We start from the raw sequence: 24410 nt of genomic DNA on the forward strand, positions 1-24410 counted from the left end.
AGAACTATTTGAAAAAATTGTATGCAAATAGCAGTCTTGAGAAAATAATTCCAAATGTGTGACTAAATAGAAAATTTGAAATCTGTTTTTTAATTTGCTAACAGCAAACCATGACGTCAAATTTCCAAGAATGATTGGTTTTCATTTGGCCGCCAGTTTCCTACGATTTAAGTGAGCTCCAGCGTGTGCAAACCTGCGAGTGAGTCAGGAGTTTTACTCAGTCATGGATCTCACTACATTCGACGCTCAAAACCAAGGACCTCCACCAAGGACAAACACTATGGAGTCTTAGACCTAGAGCCTCTCTTCTAACAAGATTTAGTCTCTTACATCGTTCAATAAGCATTTAATCTGTTTTAGAACAAAGCTGCTATGTGAATACGAAAACGTCAAATGATGCGAGACAGAAGCGTAAAGCGATAACATCCATGCCATCAAAATTACAAGAAAATCTACGAATTTTAAAAATAAAAACAAACCGGACATCTGTTGCGGTTGTTGAAGAGGCCCGGGCATGCCAGGCCCTGGACCGGGCCCCGGACCCTGTCCTCCTGGGCCAGGACCCGGCCCAACTCCTCCATATCCAAATCCATCTGGGAATCCAAAGTCATCAATTGGAGTATGAAAATCTCCCATCATTTTTGCTGGTTTTACATATCACACTAACAGCATGGCAATATCTGAAAAACGAAAGGTCACGTTGGAATATACTTATTTTCTCCGGTAATCTAGAAATCAAAACATAGCATTTATACGAATTAGAGCTACTGGAAATTTAATATATGACCCTTGCTTTGTTCAAGCAAACACATGTCTTAAATTCGCACAACTCACGTTGGTCATTAAAGAAGGTATTGAATGCAACCTTAAACATGCAAAAGCACTGCACACACCCATTATGCCTGCATTCATTATTACGAGCATTCTCTTAGAATAAACCAGACATCAGTTGCAATATGTTCCTTGCAGATACAAACATCTGCCAATTCCAATCTTATGTAAAACTTAGAAGATTGTCGAAAGCATGCAGAACTTGCGTTCTTGGCGTCATCAATACGAGACGCGTAGATAGGAAACTTGAAAATCCGCAAACAACGACATTCAGCTGCAACAAATCAAGTTATATAGAAACTGTAAGGCATTTTGCTAACCTCTCAGCTAAGCAAAAGAATTTCGGAACATTAGCTTAGCAGCACAAACTACTTGCCAATCTGCTTTAAATAATTCACCATCACAAACTTCAAATAACCAATTTAGCAACACTGGTTATAAAAGATTAGAAATAATGTTCAGATATGCGATCTACAATAGGAAACTGATGAAAAAGATGCGTTATAAATGCTTTATGTGCAGATGATCTATACAATTGTTTGTTTAGCTATTTCTTGCAACATCGATGAATGCGAATCGATTTCATACTTGCAATCAGATTAAGGGAAGTTTATCGTGGCAACAATAGCCACGCAGTTTGATAAAATCTGTTAAACAGCCAAGCAAATCTTGGAAAAGACTACAAATGGCTTAACTTAAACAGAAGTACGAATAAGGTTGTTTTGAGGTAAATATAAATCTTACATTCAAAATAATTTTAAGATAATGAGATTATATGGCAAAACCAAAAACAGAAAAATCATATTCAAGAATTATTTTCTAATTATCAACGGACATTCTTAGTTGCATTTTCTTAATATTTTCACTTGGTGACGTCATTTAATGAAGCCAAGGTATTTGATGACCCAGCAGACGAACATGAAATTCGACTTTCCGTGTAAAATTTTGCTCTAAGGAAGTGGAAAACCTAGAAAAAGCGATGCTTTCGTTTAGATCTGCAACAGTTATATTGGTCACTATAACAAAATAACAAACAAGAATGAATAATAACTGCATAAATATGTGGACTATTGAATACAAAAGACTGTAAAAAAGCTTTATGTCAGTTGCTACGAGGCTACAGAGATCTGCTATACAGTCAGGAATGCGAAAATAGCAATAATTGCGAAAGAAAATGAAAAACAAACTGAATGATAGGCTTTTGAAAACAACAAACACTCTTACATCGAGGAGAGCTCCTTAATGGGGTCTTGCTGCAAGTTGCAATGTGTTGCTATTGATGTTGTAACAAACCACACACACTCACACACGTACACATCAAGTTATCTAAGCGAAACTCGAATTTCAAAAAGAATGTGCGCCGCACAAGGACGTTTTAATTAAATATTAAAACAGTTTTCGGTCAATAAAGCAACCGGGACCACATGCTTAATAAGTCACGGCTATGAGCCGTAGGCCGAGGTAAATAGCCCAGTGGCCGTCTAATAGGCACACAAATACTAACCATAGTTCAACGTTAAATCAAAAGAAGAGAGCTTATCTGTGATATGGGGTGCTTTTTAATAGTCCTGTTGTCAGCTGAACTCGCACAGTGTAGATATCGTTACACCACGAAGAAAGCTTGAGCATTTTATCAAATGCTTGCTTTTTTAAAATACGTTTTGTAGCACAAATGGCAAGGTTAAAGGAAGCAGGGGCGGAAACTAACTTGAACTCAGAGAATTTATGTTGACGAAATGTTACATTCCAACAAACTACTGTGCAGACGCAACGAGAGAGCACTGTCAGAGCGGGGCTGATGGGCAACGGCCTGAGCCTGGTGTCCTATAAACAAAGGCCGGAGTATTGGTAGTTAGCCTTGCGAACATCTCAATTGGCTTTGAACAAAGAAATACAAAGCGAGAAGAAGCACCTGCTGAAAAGGATTGTTTCTGAAGACCAGAAAGGTGAGAAGCTGAGGAGGTTACAAACAGAAGGCCGGGTAGTACTGTACCTTTAGACGGGTTTGGCTTATCTACCAGAAAGCGAGCTATGAGTTTGTTACAAACAGAAAATTGAAGGCCCGGCTGTTAATTAATTGTAACCGGGATAGGACCCAGTGAAAGGCGTACAAGCAAACAGACAACTGTACAACTGACGGTGCCCACTAAGAGGAAACAGAAGACCGGACTATTTTAAATCTTTAGCCAAAAGTCGGTATTTTCATGACAAAGTTGTCTGTTAAAAGAGATGTAAAATACTTAAAGCAATGGTGGGTGGAAGGGCTGAAAGCTGAAGTCTTCACACAAACTGCAAATCAAATTTGAAGCATCATTAACATAAACATGATTCCATTTTAAATTATACAATTGTAAGGGTTCTTTAACCTAATCTGAACATCACAACTCAGAACAAATTGTTGTAAAACTAAGAAATTATTTTGCAAAATGCATCACAATTTTCCAGGCTCCACTTTTCCAGTCTCTCGAGCAATATTTATATTATAACAAACTGACTTTGACCATCAAAAATAAACCAAATAACAATGATACCGAGAAAGGTATCAAAACAAATACAGCAAACACAATTTTAGAACGCGTATATAAATATCTAAACTATCCTTGAAACAATTCAACTAGGATACACAGAAGAGACCCTAGTCGCCAAAGCAGCACTCTCTTGCGCAGCAAATGGAGAGAGGCATACTGCACCGCCAGTCTTCTATCAAATTCATAAACGTGAATTCTTAGGACGTTCACTCGCGTGACCTTGAGACACTGATCTACAAATTCTAATGTCAAACTCGGAAAACTCCATTTAAGAACATTACTTATTACTTAATCAAACCCGATGTACACTTTGCTTGCAATGCAACAAATGCCAGCTTAAAGCTCAATATGCGAGAAACACATCATCGCATTGAGTGCCAGAAGAATATACCCGATGAAATTCGCCAAAGAGGCGAGCTTTGCAATAAGAAGCCATCGATACCCAGTCGTCTACATACAACTGCTAAACTTCTCTTCTCGGTCGGCAGTAGTAAAAGAGGGATAAGGGTGATTCAAAGAAGTTTCTTGCGGTTTGCTCAAAGAGAGCTTACAAGCTGAAGTCCATCTTCTCCTTGCCTTCACAGAAGACATTTGTTACAACATCAGCCTAATCAGCTGCTGTCACTAGAGCAAATTAGAAAAGCATTTCTATCAGAAATCTAAGTTCAATAATCAAAATTCAGACGTTTCTTGCCGCCGTATATACTAATACACCTTGATATTTTGCGCTAATAAATATAATGGTACATTAATGGAACGTTAATGTACTGTACTGTTCTGAAGATGTACCAATTTTCATTCACTTCTGCCTTGTATTGCACCACAGTATTATCTTGATAGCACTGCATTACAAAATTTTTACAGTATTGAATAGTGCCGCACATCACTGAAAATGCTCAGTATTTGACTACAGCACAGACTTGCAGTATTGAACGACGTTATATGTAAAGCGTGGAACATAATTGAACACTATGTTTAGTATTGCAGCATAATATGAGCAACTGTACAATATCGTAGTTGTAGTATAGTGCTGTGCTAGAGTTTTGACTTCCAATATTGTACTACAGTATTATGCAGCACTTGAAAGCGTTGTATGTTGTTGAAAATAATGTTCTGTAAGCAACCATGTTGTGACGTATTTAGTGAATCATTGTTGTGATGGATTTACAAAGCAGCAATTTCAATGTGCCTGACAAAACATACGCATGGAAAGGAAGACTGGAAATGTTCTGTTATCATACAAAGTATTGCTCTTTAGTAAGTATTGTTTACTGCCATCAAGTTTTTACAACCAAACGTGGGCCATTAACAGAAATCACAAATGATACATGTATAGCATTGTTCAAAATTGTGACTTATTTTTGTCATCAGCCAACAAACATAACAAGGAAGAACAGCATATGCAAAATGTGTACAAAAAGATAATAATGCTGTAATGTTTCACTTTGGCTTCTAACAAGCATGCATGTAGTCCATAGCTTCGATGCAAGAAAACACTCTATTGTGGAGCAAAAGTGTCTATTTGTGAAACATCTTAGAGAACCATGATATTGCAGACGAAGCAGCCAATGAGCACTATTTTATTTCGCAATAAAAACTTGGAAGATGATTTATGGTGGTAACTGGTTTTCAAGGATAAAGTCATCAAAAAACAACGAAAGGCTTAATCTGACACAAGGATGTGGATTAAATCCTAGCGAAATCTGCTATCTACGACTCATTCCAAAAGACTGAGTGATTTCTTAACATTATCACAGTTTAGCATTCGATTATCAATCTATCAAAATTCATACTGTGATTGATTCTTTCGTTCAGTAAGAGCATTAAATCATTGATCAAATTCATAAATTATTCCCAAGATGCTCTCGCATCTATCAAGTCATTGGCTTTTAATGGCTGATCGCTTGGGTTTTGATCAATAGTGAATTCTTGACAGCTAGTCTTGTGGTTTGATTTTAAGGCCAAGCAGCACAATAGGATACCTGCCTGCTTGTAGGAAAAGTTTGTTTGAATGTTGCAGGGCCCTGACGGCTTCAACATTCCTTGACATGTGTTAAAATACAATGTTTCATACGCTGCCAAAATGGTAGAACGGACGATGTTTTTCTGTAGACACATCACGCACATCAACCGCCGTTCATATACGACTATTTCCTGTTTTGAACTGCAAACAAAATTTAAATTCTTAACCTGATAAACCTCATGAAATTAAGGAGACGAAGTGAACAATAATAACGAAGCGTTTTAGTTTAGATATTGAAAATACAACAAATTAATCAAAATTACGAATCATACATTGATCGCCAACATTTTGCAACATACACACGTAGTTCTATAATTTTTTAAATTGACACCGATACTGTTTGCCGCATGCCATTTGGCAACAACAATGTAGGCACTTGGTAGGGCTGGAATCCTAATGAAATGCGTTTACTGAGACAAAAGGTGAAGGATGAATGCAGAAAATGGCTTTCGGATTTGCTTACGTAGCAACATTTAATGCGAAGAAAGAAAGATAGATTTAGACACAATGCCTTGATACTTCTGGCATTCAGCTGCCTGTAAGTGTATCAATAGGCAAGCGAGGATCAGCAGTTTCTCTAGATGCAATCTATGTTTGTTTGGGATTCAAAAGACAAAGCAATCATCAGTAAAGTCCGAGGCACCAATCACCAGCTGCCGACTGGTAATCAATATTAGAAGACCGAAATTCAACTCACAGGATTTTCTATTCTATTTAATATGATAATGAAACTACAGCGATTGGCTTATCTTGCACTTGAAAATAAACACAATCTTAGCGAGCCATTAGATGGTATCAAAAACCCTTACCTCTTCGTAATTCTTGCAGCAAAGGTCGACGTTTTGGGACGCAGCCGGGCGTGGTGAATTTCTCACAATTATCGATTTGCGCAAAGTGCCTTTCAAAAAGTTTTCCTACAGACGTGAAGTAAGCGTTGCAACACGTAAATGGTACAGGTTGTTAAAAATTGATGAAATATGGCAGAAATCATGATTAGCATTCGAAATTCCACCTGTTCTAGTAATCTGATGTGATAACAAAGCTATGTTTTCATTACGCATTTAAATATCATTGTTAGCAAAATTAAATACAAAACAAGGCATATAAAGCAGAAGGCAAGCCCATTGAGCATGACGCGCGATAACGCAACTAAGAAATTAGGCTAGGCCTCAGGGATAAGTGGCAGAGAATTATACATTTCAGATAGGTGAAAACAGGGGAAATAGTTTCAGGTTAACATGTCTGTGAAAATAGAGGTGCTGGGATAGATTGAACGTTGACTGTATACGACTAGATAAATTATTAAGGGGAATTGAATCTTGAAAAATTACATTACAGCCATATTTTCAACACAAGCTTTTATGAAGAATGTGACGAGGTAACCACTTCAGTTCATTTGAGAATTTTGTGCTATGGAAAAAGCTAGACTCTCACATACGATCGGACAGGAAATCATAGGGAAAAAAATGTTTCACGAAAATAAAGCAGCTCAGATTTCAGAGTACAAACCAAACTTTGCAAGCAAGCGGGGAGGAAAACCACATAAAGCGATTAGAAGTTCAATTTTGCAAAACTGCACGGTACATTGATGATAAGATTGTTACTAGATTTTTCGGAGCTTGGTGGAGTCTTTTATTCACATTGTTAATTTACATCCTTAATCGTTGATAAAACTATAACAGAAAGGATCCATTGTCTGGCATGGTGCATTCACGCTGGGTTTATCAAAAGCGGATTTGTTTCGCAAACTTTCTCTTGTGATTAGGAATTCTCGCTACTTAATACACAGTGTATCAAACTCGCGAATTCTACTTAAAGCTACCCGCTCCACTCCAATACTGTGCAAAGATTGCTCTGTAAAAAATCAAGTCTTTTTCAATAACCATTACCACAACTCTCTGCTTCCTAAAGAACTCTTACATTTAATTGGCTGTGCAACTAGAAACGGAAAGGAAGGTGACAAAAACCATGAAAAATAATGATTTGTTTGCTACGAATTCTCAGAACGGCCTAAGATCTCAACTTTGACAGAAATGTGGGTGTGAAAAACGGGTTCGAACAGGCAGATCGAGGTTGGCAGTAGTTGGGTATTACGTGAAACAATACACTGGATTATAGCGAGGTGCAGAGGATTTGGTACATTAAGACTATGTGCGGTCATTTCTGCAATGTTCCGCGAAAAATGCTCATGAAAGATTAAAGAAATACTGATTACAGTAAACTACTGAGATGAAGTGAGCGGCAAACGTCAATTTTGAATTATGGAAACCAATCAGCTGGCCTTTTGGACGAACACGTAGGCAAGAAAAGAATTCTTGATCAGCAAATTCAAATTCGTAAGATTAACACTGAAGCACGATATATCTCCATGTAGTTCTCAATAGGAAAAAACACCTGCACTCAAAGTAGTGATTCTTGGCGGAACAAGCAATTTTTTCATTTTTAATTCCTCAAGATTCCGTTTCATCCAGAACAGAAACCAACAACGTCGTCCTATCACGCTTATATTTCATAATGCGACTTTGGGAACTTATATGGCAAATGTCTGCAGACCTAAGCAGCATGGGTTAATGCAAATTGGAAAATTTTCCCAATTGATTCATGCATCTATATTTCTTCTATCTTGCATCAGGGAGCAATTATCTAACACTCTCTGGCAATATCCTGCTCGCTACTGTTTTTATCTACTATAAAATCAATCTGGTTTTAAGATATCTCTGTGTGTGTGTAGTGGTTTGAATTTATCTATCTGTAATACCAAGTGCAAGTATTTTCTTATGGCTATCATAACCTGCTGACATCCTCTTATGACAACAGACAAAACACGTTCCAGGTCCTTCTACGAATGCTGCAAGTGAACCACAGAACTCTCTTTGTTTAACGTTCTTCTTCGAAAAGATATTTCTTACAATAAAACTAATAGAGAATGACTATTAGTCGAGCAATGTCCCTGACATACAACTGCAAAAGAGAACAAAAATTTCGGCCTGCCAACTTACACAAAAACGATTCATCCAAGGTTTCCGCCAAGGCGCACACATAGTAACAGACTGGACCGTGAGCAACTTGGCCCATAACATTGAACAGGAAATACTAGCGGAGATTTATTGAGATTTCTACCAAGATACATAAGATCTATGCTAATAACAAAAATGATTGATTGTTTATTGTCGAATGGAATGTTTTGCATTCTATTTTGACCAAAGCGACAAATGCTGCTATCGCGGAGCACGTTGCATAGAATTTCAGTCTAAAAGAGATTACTTCAGACGATGCACCAAGAAAGGCCGCAGAAGAACGAAACAAAGTAGCATTGCCAGGAACATTCTTACTTGAAAAGACGAGCCACAAATACCTGACATTAAAGAGACGGAACAAAAACAGATAAAAATACTAACTCTAGGAATGTTCACAGATAAATGAAGCTGCGCATCCATACTTGTACGTGATGTTCCTCCACATCAACAAGAACGTAAACAAGCAGAATAGGCTGAATAATCTATGCAGTGACAGCTTTAGAACAGTGTGATGCTCAGCTATAACCTTGTATCATTCAATGTTCCGACAGGATAATTAGCATGAAGTGTGGACCAGCATACAAGACATACATGTAAAACTTTGAAGAGGCTTTTAAAGGAAAGAGAGCTCGCATATTAGATACATTATACCTTTCTCCGAACTGATTATTTTCTTTCAAGAACTCGCTAACAATGGCTTGAAGTTTTTCTTTGACCGTCGGCTCTCCAGGCGAAAGATTGCTGCTGGATGTTTTTTGAGAGACCGAGAAATGAAGAATAAATTTAAGTAAGAGAAGTGAAACAAGTGGCCTGTACCTTTGGTCAGCACAACAAACAAGTTGCGATGAATAAAACATTTCCTGCATTTTTCGAACAGCCTTTCCTTGATAACTAGCCGTTCCACTTCAGATATCAGAATTTCAAGGCTTCCGAACAAAAAGGAAAGAAAGCGAATTGAAAGAAATTTGTGGGTATATAAGAAATGAAAGACAATGCAATGTCATGGGTCATCGCATGTGTTTGTCTTCATTCGCCCTGTCACGTTCCAATATTCCATTCTGGGAACTTACAAATTTGAAGACTATCTGAAAATTGGCAAAATGTTACGCCACAATTCAAAAGAGAGAAAATTTCCACTTAATGGGGTAAGGGGAACGAGATACAGTTTTGGTTTAGTTAATCACTTTCCAAAAGAAGCCACACTAGATGGCTTGGGGCTTCTTAGGCAAGTCAATGAAAGAAAACAAAATCTTCCAACTAAAGAGAATGACGCAAAAATATATTGTTTATTGACGTGGGACTTCAAAATCTTGTTCGCAGGCAACTGATAAGTTAATTTTCTGCAGTGGCAGAAACTGAGCATTTTTTCTGGGGGGGGGGGGGGGGGCAAAGACACTTAATAAACCAACAAAAACTTTGCCCACATTTCTAGCAGGGATGTAATCGTAAAATTTTAACGGGGGGTAGGGGGACTCCATGAATTTTTAAGTTGTTCTTTTCATGTAATAATTGCAATTTGAACATGACGAGGGTTGATGCTTTTTCGATCATGGGTTGAGCAGCCAGGTACATTGATTGTTTGAGCGGGCAGCTGAGATCAGAACATTGATACAATGGAAAGAACCGCGATCGCCACCCCCACAAATTCCGCCACGGGTTTTCCGGGGCAATATCCAAAATTGGGAATGAGGACAAGCACAAAGAGTCGTCCTCATTCTCAAATCTGAGAAGTGAAGCTTCAGAATGCTACCAGCTGACATCACGTGTTCGTCCATTTCTGATAATCCAAGGCCGGGTTATCAAGAGCAAATAAAAGAGAACTATTATTTTTTCTGGTTTATATGTTGTAGAGACAGTCACGCTTTGTTGTAGGGCCAGTGGACACGGGGAACTCATCTACATTTGATGCTATCTTTCATCCATGGCAGGATTTAGGACACTGAGAAGCCATGCTTATCGAAGTACCCTGGTACTTCCTCTCGATATGACAACGCCTCGCGATTCGTACGCCTGGTATTGCAGAGAGATGGCGACTCCCCTTCCCCTGGGTGATCGATAAGTCATGTCAGGGAATCAAACCAAGACCCTTGGATCTGTAGTCTCCAGTTCTCCCATTCTAACAAGCTTTGGGCGCGTTAGCCTAGTGCAGGCCCAAGTGTTGGAGCGTTCTAAATATGTACACATTTTTCGTATAAAAAAAGACCATTTCCTTTCTACAACAATGTGGCCTTAGCATAACCCTTCGATCAATCCTGTAACAAGGCAGGTTAAATCCTAATTTAGAAAAAGAAGTAAAAGGGTATCAGAACACAATCCTGAATAAACATGGGCATTGTCCAACAAAGAATCTGCTAAAACCGCAAGGCTGCCATACAAACTTGGAGGACACAAATGGCATCGCTCAGTAAACCGAAGATAATTCTGCCACAAGTCGCAACTTTTGAAACCGAATGAAAAGATATAACGTTACAAAAACAATTGCTGCAAATTGTCACAACTAGCTCTGATGTTTCTATTGCTAAGTCCCATATAAAGAATGTATACACAAGACTATCAACAGTATAAATTTTTTGAGCAGACAACGAAGATAAATGTGTTTTTCTAGCTTTTATGATGGACCTGTCTCATTGCTACTCGGTCTCTAATTCTATTTGAAGAATCTAAATGAATCTTCTTTGCGAGAAACATCGCAAACAGATACAAGTAGGCCATTATCAGCATCAAAATCAGCATGGGGTTAAAGGCCTCATGGAGGCAAAAAGTAACCGGAGTTCAATTTCAAGTTTGTCATTTGCTTTGCATAACTTGCTTTGCATAATTTGCTTTGCATAATTTGCTTTGCATAATTTGCTTTGCATCATTTGCTTTGCATAATTTGCTTTGCATCATTTGCTTTGCATCATCCATTTGAACACTTGGACGTTGGTATCATTAGAACAAGGAAAACAATACAAGGAGGTCTAATTGCATCTCATTAGCAGTAATACCAACCCACATTCCTTAAAACGAAATATCCCGTTGTCAAGTACTTCCTATGTTTAAGTGCAATTAAGCAAAATTTTCAATCAAGGCAACAGTCGCTGCTCGGGGCAGAGAAAAATTATACTTAGCGGATATCACTCCACGGGCGTACAAAGAAAGACAAAACCATGATTCCGAAAAAATTAGGAATATAAAATATGCAACGGGATTTATCCCTATACATATACATCAGCGTCACTGCCTTTTCCGTTTAAATGCGCGCATGTGCCTACAAAATTATCGCTTTGTTTGCAATGATCGAATTTCTAGTATTCTTGTTACGCAATTGCCGCATTCTTATATACGTGCGTCAGTTTTCAGGCAAAGTACCGGGCATAAAACACTGCACGGTCACTGTCAATCGCTGCGAAAAAGCGCGAGCGTATTGGTTCTATAAATAAAGTACATCTGCCTTATCATAACAGAAAAGATTCCGTAAATTACTGCAAACGGGAAAATAAGTTTCAAGCACACGAGTCGATCATGAACACCAAACAATGACTTGCCCCCACAAAAGCTCAGCTCCCGAACTAGGCAAATTAGCCACAAAAGGACATGCACTGATCAGTATTCCTTGTGATGAAATTTTCCCGTTTGCTGTGTCAATTTTCGGCCTATCATTATCGCGCGCTGTTTATTACGAGTCGTCATAAGATAGATCAATCGAGAAACGATTACATTGTATGCCACTTCGTTTTCATAGCTTTGCAAAACTGCGCAAACAATTTTCCAGCTGCAACTCTGAATTTGAAACAAAAACACAGCAACAGCGAGCATTAACCGTGCAAAGAAATGAAGGATTTCAACAAAACGGATGAGGAAAGGCTATTTTGCTCATTTGAAAGCCAGAATAGGTGCCCATGCAGCGGAAAGCAAAAGCAGTGAACAAAAACAAGCGGGCGAAATCATACTTACAGAAATCACTATTGACTTTCAACTGCGTCGAAACAGGTCTAGAAATAAAGACAAGAGGAGATATCAAAAACAACCAAAGAAATGCAATTAGTCATTAATTAAAAGACAATTTAACCAAAGAGCGATTCAAATGGCCACTTGAAATTTCCATGATGCCTAATCGCACGATTGTCGGATTCCAACTATGAACCGGTCAGACAATACAACAAGGTATTCCCATGCCGATTTCCGGTTGCAATACCTTGATGCCAACACGGTAAGCGCTTAAAGGTCAATTTGAACAGGTTCTTCATGGAATTAAGCGGTAATTTCCACTTACAGTTACATTAGTTAACATTGCAGTTAATTATAATTTGATTCTGTTACAAATGAAATGAGAATTAGGAAACGAAAGCATGTTGAGAGTAATTTGGCTCTTCGAGGGGCAAATCACTCCAAGAAAATCTTGTACACTTTTTGTGAAAATCCTATTGTTTTATCTGAAAATCCCTGGAAATCCTTTTGCTTTAGGGAAAATCTCGTACGCTATTTGCAAGAGTGAATTGCCCCTCGGGTGTCTTCAAAAGAGGAACGATCGAAGAAGCAGTGATCAGTGAAGATCATTCCGATTAATGATAATTGCTGGTGATCTAGCGATCAACTGTAACTGCTAATGAATCGCCTTGTAACCGATTAATAATGCGAGAAGATAAAGAATACAAAGCCAAAGACGATCATTATGATAGTTGTGATTAAGATGCTTAGTGGTAATTTATGATGGTCAAGGGCAATCACTGCTTAATCGCTGATAAACTATTTGCCAACGTGTAGCAAAACTGATAGGGAACCAAAAACCCACTCCAATGTTGCGAAATATCCAGAAGATCAAAACAAACCGGAAATTTTGATGAAATAAGGATCATTGTATCCATTCAAAATCAACCTCTATTCATTAACGAAATACCCAAGCTTCTGCTCGAAATACACGCATTTTTAATTGGAAATTGCTTATAAAAAACTGAGTCCCAGAATGGCTTACAGTAACAAAAACATTTTCCAGACACTCTAAATCGAAAGAAACTGCTGAAAATGAATCTATCTTTTAGAGGATAAGACAGGATAAAAATGATTCTTTTTTAACACTACGCATCTATTTTCTGTTTAATTGACATATAAAATAGAAGGAAAATTTCTTGCAGCTGTTAAGTGTTCTTGTTCATTTTGTCTTATTCTACAACATTTAAGTTTTGGCTCTTTAGCAAATTGCACCAAAAAGCCTCTACTAAAGAAACTTCTAGCGCTAAAATCAACAAGATAATGAACAACTGACCATTAACCCCGGGTTTAGTTTCGTAAATGGTGGAATTTGCTCTTAAACCCCAAGCTTGGAATTTTCAACAGGAACAATTCTGAATTCTTGTAGCTTAAAAACGCAAACGCCGCGAGGCAGTGCAAGACTTTGTTTGTCAAATGAATAGCACGTGCATTGCCGGGTGGATGATAAAAGAATGTTATTCTCCGCGAACTTTAAACATTTTCGGCAAAATATAAATCACAACCGATGCAACATTATTGATGGTACCAAGAATTCGATTTGATTGATTAAATGCAAAATGAACGAGACTACTGCTGAACATTCCCCGCAAGATGGCTATCAAAACAAGCGGACAAAGCCCGTGTAATCAAAGCGCCACATCTACGATCTAAACCATGATAGGATGCGGTTTCTCGCAACTGTCAGTCCACCAGACAATCTTGTTGCAAGTCCAAAAGATCAGCGACGATTTTGCCAAAGACATGAAAGATGATACGCAAAATGACGCTGCAAAATATCTGCACGATCCAATAACCGAGAGCTGTATTCCCGGAAGATCCCGTGCAACCGTGAACACCTACCTCTTTGAGGTCAGCAACATCCTCAATTGCCCTACACTCAAGTGTCTAATGTGTTAAATGCTTTTAAATCGAACAACTAATAAAAACATCCTTCTAAATACTTGTCAAATAACTCTGATAGACGATAAGGAAAGTTTAACGGCGTTTATTTTGACATTTAATCAGCTATCGATAGTATTAATAAACAAACCAAAAGGTGCAAGCTCAGACAGGTCTACGAAGCTGTCACTCAAACGGCTGAGTTTTTATTATCGTTGCGTATCAAAATTGAGATTTCAGTAAGATATTGAGATTGGCTAATTGTGTTCAAATGAGATAACATTCAACTGACTCAAACGACAAGTTCAATTTGATAAAAATTAGCGATAAATACAAACGTAATGAAACTCACAAAACACTTCAGCCGTCTTCACAAATCACCCTAAACAATGTTTTTGAGAAGCTAGGATACCACGGCTTATGAAAATTCCTCTGATGTGAATTAAAACGACTTCTCGCGTCACTGAGCACTAAAGAGCTTAGAAACACAAGCATTATATGTCATTGTTACCACGGATATAAGGAACAACATAAAGTAAACACAGTGGACAGCGCAAATTCGCCTTGATAGAGAACGGGGCAGGTTATCGTTTGGGATTTCGACCTTGTCTTCAATGTCCTTGTCAAATTACCTGGCATTTATAGTCAACGGTGAGTATCCTCCTTTGAATTTTCAATTTGAAAAAATTCTGAGAAAATTCACCGGCGGCACGCTTAGGGAGTATTTCTATCCTTCTTAGGAGGGCAATTTTGATAAAATCAAAGGGTACTTTATGTAAAATAGTTGGCTTTAACGCTATTTTGGGCTGGTGATGTGCACGGCTTTACGAAATCGCAATAAAGGTGGTTTAATCTCGAATAAGAAAACTTGATGACTCTTCTGAACACGTGGGTCAAAAACCTCAGAAACCCATTTGGAGCCGGGTAGTCACAGCCAAGTACCCCCTTTCCCCACAAAAAATGCCATTACTTCATTTTCCTACAGTTTCATTCACCTCCTGATCAACACATTGACAATATAAAATATCTCCCCTTTTGACTCCTTTTCCCTTTCCCGATCTCCTTTCTTAGGTTAAGGCAAAACCAATAAACTTCATTATTATATCAAACAAGACTCACAAATTGGGAGCAGCCGAAAAATCAGAAAGATTTGCAACTTGTATCAACACTACATTATCACGTGACGATACTTTCGTTTGTTCGATGTGAAAAAACTCCTTGCATTATTCAGTGTGTATAGGAACTCCATACAGGATCCGCTCAAACAGTGAAAGATGCCTTGCATACGCAAACATTCGTCTGAATCAGATGTACACAGATTCGTGACAAGAGACAGTCTCCTTCACACTGATGACTTGTGTGATCCTACTCTCACAAAACCATACGGGGATTAAGAGCTTCCAAGTTTGTTCAATCCAATTCATTTCCTATTTATCGACTTTGCATTTGCATGCCATGTTTACGTAATATCAGAATAGGCATATAATGCAAGGTATAGGCTTATTCGCGTTGACACTGCACTAATAATGAGCTGACCAAGGCTTGCTATTGTTATTGTACCACTACGATATACTGTCGATCAAAACGTCTAGACTCGTGCTAAAGGTTCAAGTCCCCTCTTCAAGAAGCTTTGATGCCGCGAGTCAACAACAGCATTTACACTGTTTTTTTATAAGAACAATTTTATAAGAACACGAGCCTCAAAACTGGTCAAAAGTAAAGAACAAATTAAGAACAAGTTGAGGCTGAGCTTCTGCAAAATGCAAATTTGAACAACGTTTTTTCTCAAAATCGAGGATTTTTAGCGATGTGTGGGTGCTTTTTCGGTGAATATTCAAATTTGTCAGCAAAATTAAGGCTTTCTCCCTCACTTTGTTGCCAAATGAGGCCTGAACATCTCCTTAAAGCGAAAAAGCTAGCAATAGCACTGCTTACAACCTTTATTTAAAAACAAATTAAGAACAATCCAGCCTCAGATTTTCGAAAAAATTAAGAACAGTCAGCCTGAGCTTAAATTTACTGGTTCTTATAAAAAAGAGTGTAAGTAGGGTTGTGGGATCAAGAATAAAACGCCAAACACGGAAAGAACGCCAAGTCTTTTCCAAAAAAATTTACATTGCAACAATACTGCCACCTTCTTTTCAAAGGATGCCCCATTTTGAATAAAAAATTCTCGCATTTTCTGCACACAATTTGCGCGAAAGCTACACACGATAAGCCTATTCAAACTTTATAAGTTTAATAGCAATGAATCTTTGACACGAAGTTGCCCAATGCATGTGAATCTAGCACATGCTTCAATCAAATATTTGCAAAGAGCTGAGAATAATCATAACTACCCGCTTTGCACATTATACTCGCGAGTAAAAAATACCATTTAAAAACATTCTGAATGAAATTTTTTGTTAAATCTACACGTCAATGCAAGTGGAAATTGTTTTTTTAAGGACTACAAAAAGCAAGTCGGGATATGGTGCAGAGCACCCTAAAACGGTTTTATCCATCATCCTGACTTGTTACGAGTTACCAAGGGGCCCCTCAGTGGCGCGAGTCCCCATCCAGGCTACTCCAATCTCCACTATTCTTGCTTTTTTTATAGTGAGAAATCGAGCATTGATTTCCAAGCTTTTCATTCAGTTTAAAGCCAGGTGATTTCATTCATTCATAATTCAAAATCAATACTTTTTTCTAGCCTATTTATTTGCAGCAAAATTACAAGATTTTAAAGCTTTTACGTGGGTACTAGCGTGGGTACTACTCTTCTCATACGAACAGATCTGGGCAACGCACTCGCCAAATACAAATCAAGCTTGCGGCTTGCAGAGAGACGCTTCTTACTACATGATGCGGAGCATGAGTGACATTGCCCAGAACGTAACCCTGCGACGCCCATTACACAGACTGTCAGATCAAGATGAACAACTTGAAATTCAAGACCAAAGTACAATGGTCCACTCCTATCGCGAAATTAGATCTTATCTATTGTGTAATATCTATAACTTGTCTTATTTTTTAACCTTTGCCAACGAGGGATTAATGAATGAAAGCAAACGGCCAAATGCAATGAAATCTCGAATTTCTCCAAGTGATAATTATGTTAACCTCAGATTCTTTTGTCTCCTTAGGCAAAATCTTTAACCAAGTCTTACCACTTTTAAGGTGTTCAATTGCTTCTTATGAGTTTCCTTCGCAGCTTGTTTGGTGCGAATGTCCTTTGTACTCGTGTCTGTGTGTGCGTGTGTGTGGAGGGGGGAGGGGGAGGGGCAGGTGGTGGTCTGATTAAAGAAAAGCAACTAAAAGAAAGTCTTCGACGAATTTTGTTAGCCCCGAGATAGGCCTAGAGCAGGCAGCATAACAACAATTGACGATATAGTTTCACAACAGTCCGCTACCGCACTGTGCCGCACACTGTTCCTTCAGTTACTAATCCGCAATATCGTTTGGTGCGTGGTAACTTGTGAGTCACATTTTCTTTCATTCCCTTTTCTGTTCAGGAAGGTAAGAAGAGGCGCAATATAAGGCTGCCAACACGAAAACAACAAATGCGGCTTCAAACTCAAGACGTCTTTATACACAACTAAACGAAGCTTCTACTCCTGACTGGTGATATTGCAGACAATGCCTCAAAATTGGAAAGAGCACAAAATATTTTCATGGCAAAGGTTGATAACAGGTTTCAGAAAAGCATGAAGGGCTCAAAGCAAACCAAGAAAATTCCACTGCATGTAGCTAACTGGTTCACAAAGATAGCAGTGGAACCAAATAATGGGAAAGGGGAGGGGGTTCATTTAAAAGAGAATCTCGAACAGACAAAAACCCCACATTTCTTTCCAGTACATAAACTACTAAATCAAACAAAATTGTATCAGCATATTAAACAAAAATTAAATTGTACATTTAAGTTTCATAATTTAGATTTGGTAGCAAATATCTGAAGATAATTAATCGATTTAAGTTTGAATTATGTTTGTTTGAATTCATTTGTTCCTAGCCATTTCTAGAAAACTCTGGCAGGAGTTTGGCTGCATGCGACAAAACAGAAAGTATTTAAAAGAATGTAACGATAACTGTAGGCATCGTATTTACGTAAAGGATTTGCAAAGAAGGCTTACTCTCATTCAAACAGGGGATATAGATTGGGGAATAGCAGTTTAGGGGTAGAACAGTTTAGGGGTAAAACAACCATCATGCCAATTATAATGTGGAGGGGCTAGCATTTAGAGTATAGTATGAGAACCCCCGCTTGCGGAAATAACCATAAATTTGTTCATGCAACCACATAATAGGATAGGAAATCTTAAATCTAAGAATTGCGAGAGGAGCAGAGGTATCAATGAGTGACACCGAATCTGCTGACTGATTGATGAAAGACTTAGGCCGTTGCGTGAGTCACGCTCTGCTAATGTATAAATGTATAACCCCAATTAAACGCCTCTTTATCACAACCAAAAGTAGGATCTACCCCAGGAATAGGGCATATTGTGACAACTCCGTGGGTGGAACAGTCTTTGTGTTTCAGTCACGCATCAGAAAAGAAACACGGCCAGCTTTTTAAACCTATTCACTTTACATTTTTATATATAAGAAGACACTAGATTCACCATGGCTCGATAAGCCGAATAAGATAAGAGCCACATTAGAACATGCCTCGGAGTGGAAAGTTCAAGAAAAAAAGCAATGTGATTTTTCTTTAATTTCTCCCAAGTTAACAAAACAGAGCAGACTTGATCAGCTAGTGAACTGTGCAACGCTACTTAGAAACAACCATCGACGACTAGTGCAACTTTAAAGCATCTCTTTTTCAACTCGTATGAAACTTCTACACAAACGTCACGGGCCTTCGGCTGCGTTTTCATGACAAAAGATAAATTTGACCAAGCACACGCACAAGTATAGTTAATCCTTGCAAAGAATGACATATTTATTCAAGAAGTAGACTGTCCTCAGGTTCTATTTCAGAGGTGCAAATGGAAATCGTGGGGTTGTTTAAAGGGTATTCTGATGATGAATTTCATCAGTGTTGTCTGGTGACAGGGTTCTCTCCGACAGGGCAAATCACTGCATGAAAATCTCGTACATCTTTGGAGAGAATCCTATTGGTTAAGCTATTAATCTCTGAGAAATCCCTGGAAATCACTGAAATCCATAAAAATCCATTTGTTTTCGTGGGCATCTCGAACGCTATTTGCAGAGTGACTTGCCCCTCATACTGCGCAGAATCATTTCCATCTCAATATATCTTCAGAAGTATTTTTCAGCTTTAGTTAACTCAATAATGAAACACGAGAATGAAATTTTCTTCAAAAGAAATTCTAGAACGTTCAGGTGCTTCGATAAAACGTGCATAAAAGCGGTTCCCAACGACCAGAAAATCATCATCAAGAATCCACAACAAAAAGCAGGCCAGACATTTGTAACAAAAGATTCCAATGTTGTTTCGTCCCATCAACCAAAAGCATATAAAAATGGTTGCCATAGCAGATAACTGCGTAACACGATGGAACTCAAAATGTAATCGATATCGACAAAGAACAAATGAAAATGAGCCAAAATAAATGTTAACTGGATTGGTTTTTTGGATAAGAGCTTGTCCTAGTAGCAGCATATTTTAAGTTACACTAATTTATGAACTGCAAATATTTCGTCTCCTTGGATTGTCTGTTTTTCTCCCAAGCCAAAGGAGATGTTATGTCTTGACGATGCGGCTCGATATCCATCGCGCAGCGCAGTGCAGGCACAAGGAATGGTGTGAATGTTGCTAGGCTCCTGAAAGCCTTCTAAATGCAATCGAGGTTCACTTACTGCCAAAGAACATTTCATGAACTAACCGTCAATAACTCTTAATTCTTGAACTGCCTTTTCCAAAATCGAAAAGGGCGTGTCAAAAACCTGAATCTTCCCTTCATTCTTGAAGTGCTCCACCTTGAACAACGCCCCCCATGAGCAATATGAACACAAGTCTTATAAACATGGGTCTTAAGAACATGAAAGCGGTTCTGTTTATGCCGTTGTTGTTTTTACAAAATCTTATGTACATTATTGGCCCACCACAATCAGCTTTTTGGAAATAACGGGAAGAAAGCTAATCACGAAAAATTTGTCAGCTGAACAACGATTTGCTAAAAATGTCTAAAATCAGAACATCATTCTAAACGCAATTACTTAACATCAGTTGCAAAGTAACGCAAAGACAATAGCTACCTCTTATTTTCACACTCTAAACCAAAGGTCGGGTGTCTTTTCCTTTTCTAGTCCAAAAATTTCTGCAAGACAAAAACAGAAATCTACGATGGTTGATATGATTGGTTATCATAGAATGACATCCAAAATATTCTAACCATATAAAGAAATGTTTCAATGTATAACAATTAAAACAATACATCTGCACCTCCTCGACCATATCTAAGCACAGGAATTTGATCCAAATCTTGTTACAATCTTGAGATGTGTTCACCGAAAGATCTAGGTGTCAATTGCTTCATCTAAAGAATTTATCGCTCACCATACTCTTTCAAGCGGTTGAGCCCTGGCGATGATTTAAAGATATTACAAATCGTAACTTGTATATTATAGATCATCGCTCGGTTTTCCAAAATCTGCTCATCCCTGTCAGTGGATTGCGGATGTTTGCTAGACTCCTCTAACCAGAAACCAAACATAATTCTCAAAACGAATGTGGCCGTGTCTAGATGGCAAATAAAGGTTAGGGGTTAGTCACTGTTTCATTGTAGATCAACCAAGTCCAGGGCTAATGGTGTTGCCTGGCTGTCTGGTTACAGGCCAAAGAGGGGTGTGGGTGTCGGAACGGGTGGTAACTACCCTCAAAAACACCAGATTTTTTCTTTACAGGAACCTTCTTTTGTACAAAGTCCTATATTGCATAGGTGCACCTCCTTCCACTACGTAGCGCCCCTTGAACTTCTAAATGTTTGCAGACTAAGCAAGCCTCTCCAAAATCATGCATTGCAAACTCGAACAACTGACATGTCAATTGAGCGTTAATCCGTAAGAAAGAGGTATAATACAAGAAGAGAAAAAAATAAATTCGAAGTATTTTTTTGCAAACAAAACTGTTTAAATTTTGAAACTAGTCGGCATCTCTGCCTCTCCCTGAATCACTTTCTTTGCCAATTCCATTACCGCATTTCTTCAATTCAATTCTTCAATTCAGAGTCTTTTTAGGGCAGAGTGCGATCTAAAGTCAGCCTGTTTACCGTTGCAAAATGATTCCAAAACTTAAAAGTTTCTGGGAAAGAACCGCCTAAAGCAAAAGATGAGCTTGTAGCTAATCCAATTGAAGGCTCAATATTCAGAAAACCACAAAGAAACGCTCAACCAAATCAATATCCAATGTCAAAGGAGCCAACATATGCCCGACCTTCTCTATTGAACATGATGCGACGGAGCATGCACTGAAGCCACGTGTTTTCGAACTTGCATTTACAAGTAGGAATGCACCGAGCATCCCTGGCATGCCAGCTTGGCGGTGTACCGCGATATCCGACCCTATTTTTTCAACTCTACACCATCTCCAATATGATGTCATCCTCAATTATACCCTTTCCGCTTGTAACTTTGAAAATGCCTACATTTCCACATACTTTTGTTGTCTCCATGATAATATACAAGAGCAAAACTTGAAACCTTTCATTCCAGGGGCATTTCACTACCTGAAATAGCGTATGAGATTTTTGGGATGTCTAAAATCCCAAAAATCCCTATAAGGATTTTCGGATATTCGAACAGATTTGATAAGGATTTCTGGATTTCTTGGTTTTTTTAACTTTCCAGGGATTCTTCATGGACGTTAAACATTCTTAAATACCATTAAAAATGTGTAAATGTATCGTAAACTAATCGTTAATCTTTTTAACTGAACGATATCAAAGCGGTGATGCCTTACTACTGAACACAGTACAACGTCTAGAAAAGTTCTCAAGTATGACGTCATAAAGAGATTTGACGTCGTGACGTGAGACGTCATAAATTTCATATTTCTAGAATTTTTTTAAATTTTAACTGCATAACCTAAAAGAACACCATGAAATACCCGAGAAAAGCTAAAACGGTTAAATATATAAAAATGGGTTATATATGGCAAATGAAAGATTAGAATTTTACCTAAGGATTGCAATGTTGCGAACAGAGAACAGAGACAAAATTACAGAATGATGGAAGACTTGCCATATCAGGGAAAAAATTGTCCAGACAAAATGAATTTTTTTCAATTTACTACTTTAGGTCCCCCTTGTAATTTCCAATCACCCTTTTCCTCCCAAAACAATATTGTAGCTCTATCATTTTTGCTCCATCTCTATGATTGATCTCAGGATACTGAACGTACTAAGCATGTGCTGATGGCAGTTATGGCAACCAAAAAAGCTCCAGCGCAGCAACCTCAATGTTAGCACCCTCTCTTTATACTTCTACGTTTTTTTTGTATTTATTGAGCATTGCTGAAGTTTTCGCACTATTTAGCTGATTATTCACCTCCCAAACTTCTGCCAAGATTTGGTAAAAAAGTCGTAACTAATGGAACTTTTGAGTAGATTTAGGATCTCAAGAAGATTTGCAGGGATTTCCGGATTTCTAAAGGATTTTCAGATTTATTTTTGGATTTTCAGATAGGATGTACGGGATTTTTTGAAGTGAAATGCCCCTCGCTTTCGTTACCAGATACCCTATCCTAATTCGATCCAGACTTTAAGGTTTCTTTGTACTATGAGCAGAAAGATGCGAGTTGCAACATGATTTCCGATCTGAAAAAGGGACGAGACCTTTTACACGGATGATGACCCGTAGATAGAAAAGACGGCACGACATTGAAAAGGAAGGACTTCCCTCTGTTGCTATCTAAGCTGCTAGCAGAGTGAATGATCTGTTATTGAGGCCTATGTAACAGGAAAAACAAAATACTGTAATTATTGCAATCCAATTTAGTTGGTTTGCAAAATTCTTCTGCCATTTCGAAATTCACATGCAGGCAATCTCTTTGGGTTTCTTTGTCCTTGTTTTTACCTTTGTCTGTTCCTTGCAAATGACATGACCCACAAGCTCAATTTGCACCATCACTCTCATTACTTTTATAGATTCATCGAAACTCTTCCATTCATGCTGTGTTCTTAAAGACGCTCTAGAAATAGTAACTCGTCTATTTGTATAGGGCTTCAGAACGAGGCACAATAAACATGGTTAGGGACAACTGTGGTCAATGAAAACCGCTCAGACACTGATGGTTAGCCTCTGAAAAAACATGCGGGTTGGCCAGTTTACAAGCTTCCATGAAAATGATTTAATAACACTCTTACGAAAAACAGAGTTCCAAGATTGTAGCCTGGTCGCCTTTGCGGCTGGCTTGCTGCTAGCAAGCAAAAGAATCACAACCTGATCAAATGCATACTTCCGAAAACGTATCCAATTAGCTTCAATTATTATCATTATATATTGTTTATACACGAAAATTTCCCTCAGCAAAAACTTAAAATATAAAAGCATACGAAAAATATATGAATGCAATTTGATAAAAAGGGTGCAGCCGATCTTCCAGAAAGTCGTATTTTAGTAAAATTTAGATTCTCAAATGTACTTTGAGGTGATTTTTAAATTTTTGCAGCGTAGAGAGTTCCCAAGTGGGGGTAGGGATGTGGGTTCCAAGCTTTTAGACCCACATGATGAAGGATTCTTTTCAAATGCACAAGAAATACATCGGAATTTGAATATCAATGCAAATTTTTGTTCTATAACTCAAGTATGGATGTCTACCCCTGGGGATCACGATATTAGGCGTGCGTTCTTATTGCGATAAGAAAAGAAAAGCATGTTCTTTTTATACTAACGAAATTGAAAGTTTATAAGTTAAGAAACAGCCATACGCTTAGGATAGGTATCTCCGGAAACGAGGGTCCTCTGGCAACCGGTAGAAACCGTACGCGTTTAGACATCTGAATTCAAGTTTAAAGGATAAAGCAAACTAATCATTGTGATGAAAACAGTGTTTTTGTTTTCAACTTTTGCATGATTTCTGAACAATTCGGATCAACTAGGCCGCGACCACAACAAATACGACCGCCGCTTGTTTTCTAATCAACCGATTACAAGGTTCATTAGCGAATGAACCCTTCTTCGCACGAAATTCCCTTGCAGATTCCGGGTTGGTTGTGC

The 24410-nt window shown here is 38.2% G+C and overlaps 1 protein-coding gene across 6 annotated transcripts in view; it reads right to left on the reverse strand.

Annotated features, from left to right (window-relative positions):
• The window catches only part of LOC135682733 (zinc finger MIZ domain-containing protein 1), a 49370-nt gene that overhangs the window by 16717 nt on the left and 8243 nt on the right, over positions 1–24410 (reverse strand). The window contains exons 2-4 of one of the 6 annotated variants that reach the window (XM_089113416.1): positions 20451–20512; positions 12336–12373; positions 480–680 (exon numbers count right to left, since the gene is read on the reverse strand). In XM_089113416.1, the coding sequence (XP_088969542.1) occupies positions 480–639 (160 nt within the window). In that variant the 5' untranslated portion in view covers positions 640–680; positions 12336–12373; positions 20451–20512. Of the gene's footprint in view, positions 1–479; positions 12374–14601; positions 14731–20450; positions 20534–24410 lie in introns of those variants that run through there. The other 5 variants (XM_089113415.1, XM_089113418.1, XM_089113417.1 and 2 more) reach the window with 5 other exon arrangements.

The sequence above is a fragment of the Rhopilema esculentum genome, chromosome 17 (genome assembly GCF_057945365.1).
Source record: "Rhopilema esculentum isolate cy_ngs chromosome 17, ASM5794536v1, whole genome shotgun sequence".
NCBI classification, from domain to species: domain Eukaryota; kingdom Metazoa; phylum Cnidaria; class Scyphozoa; order Rhizostomeae; family Rhizostomatidae; genus Rhopilema; species Rhopilema esculentum.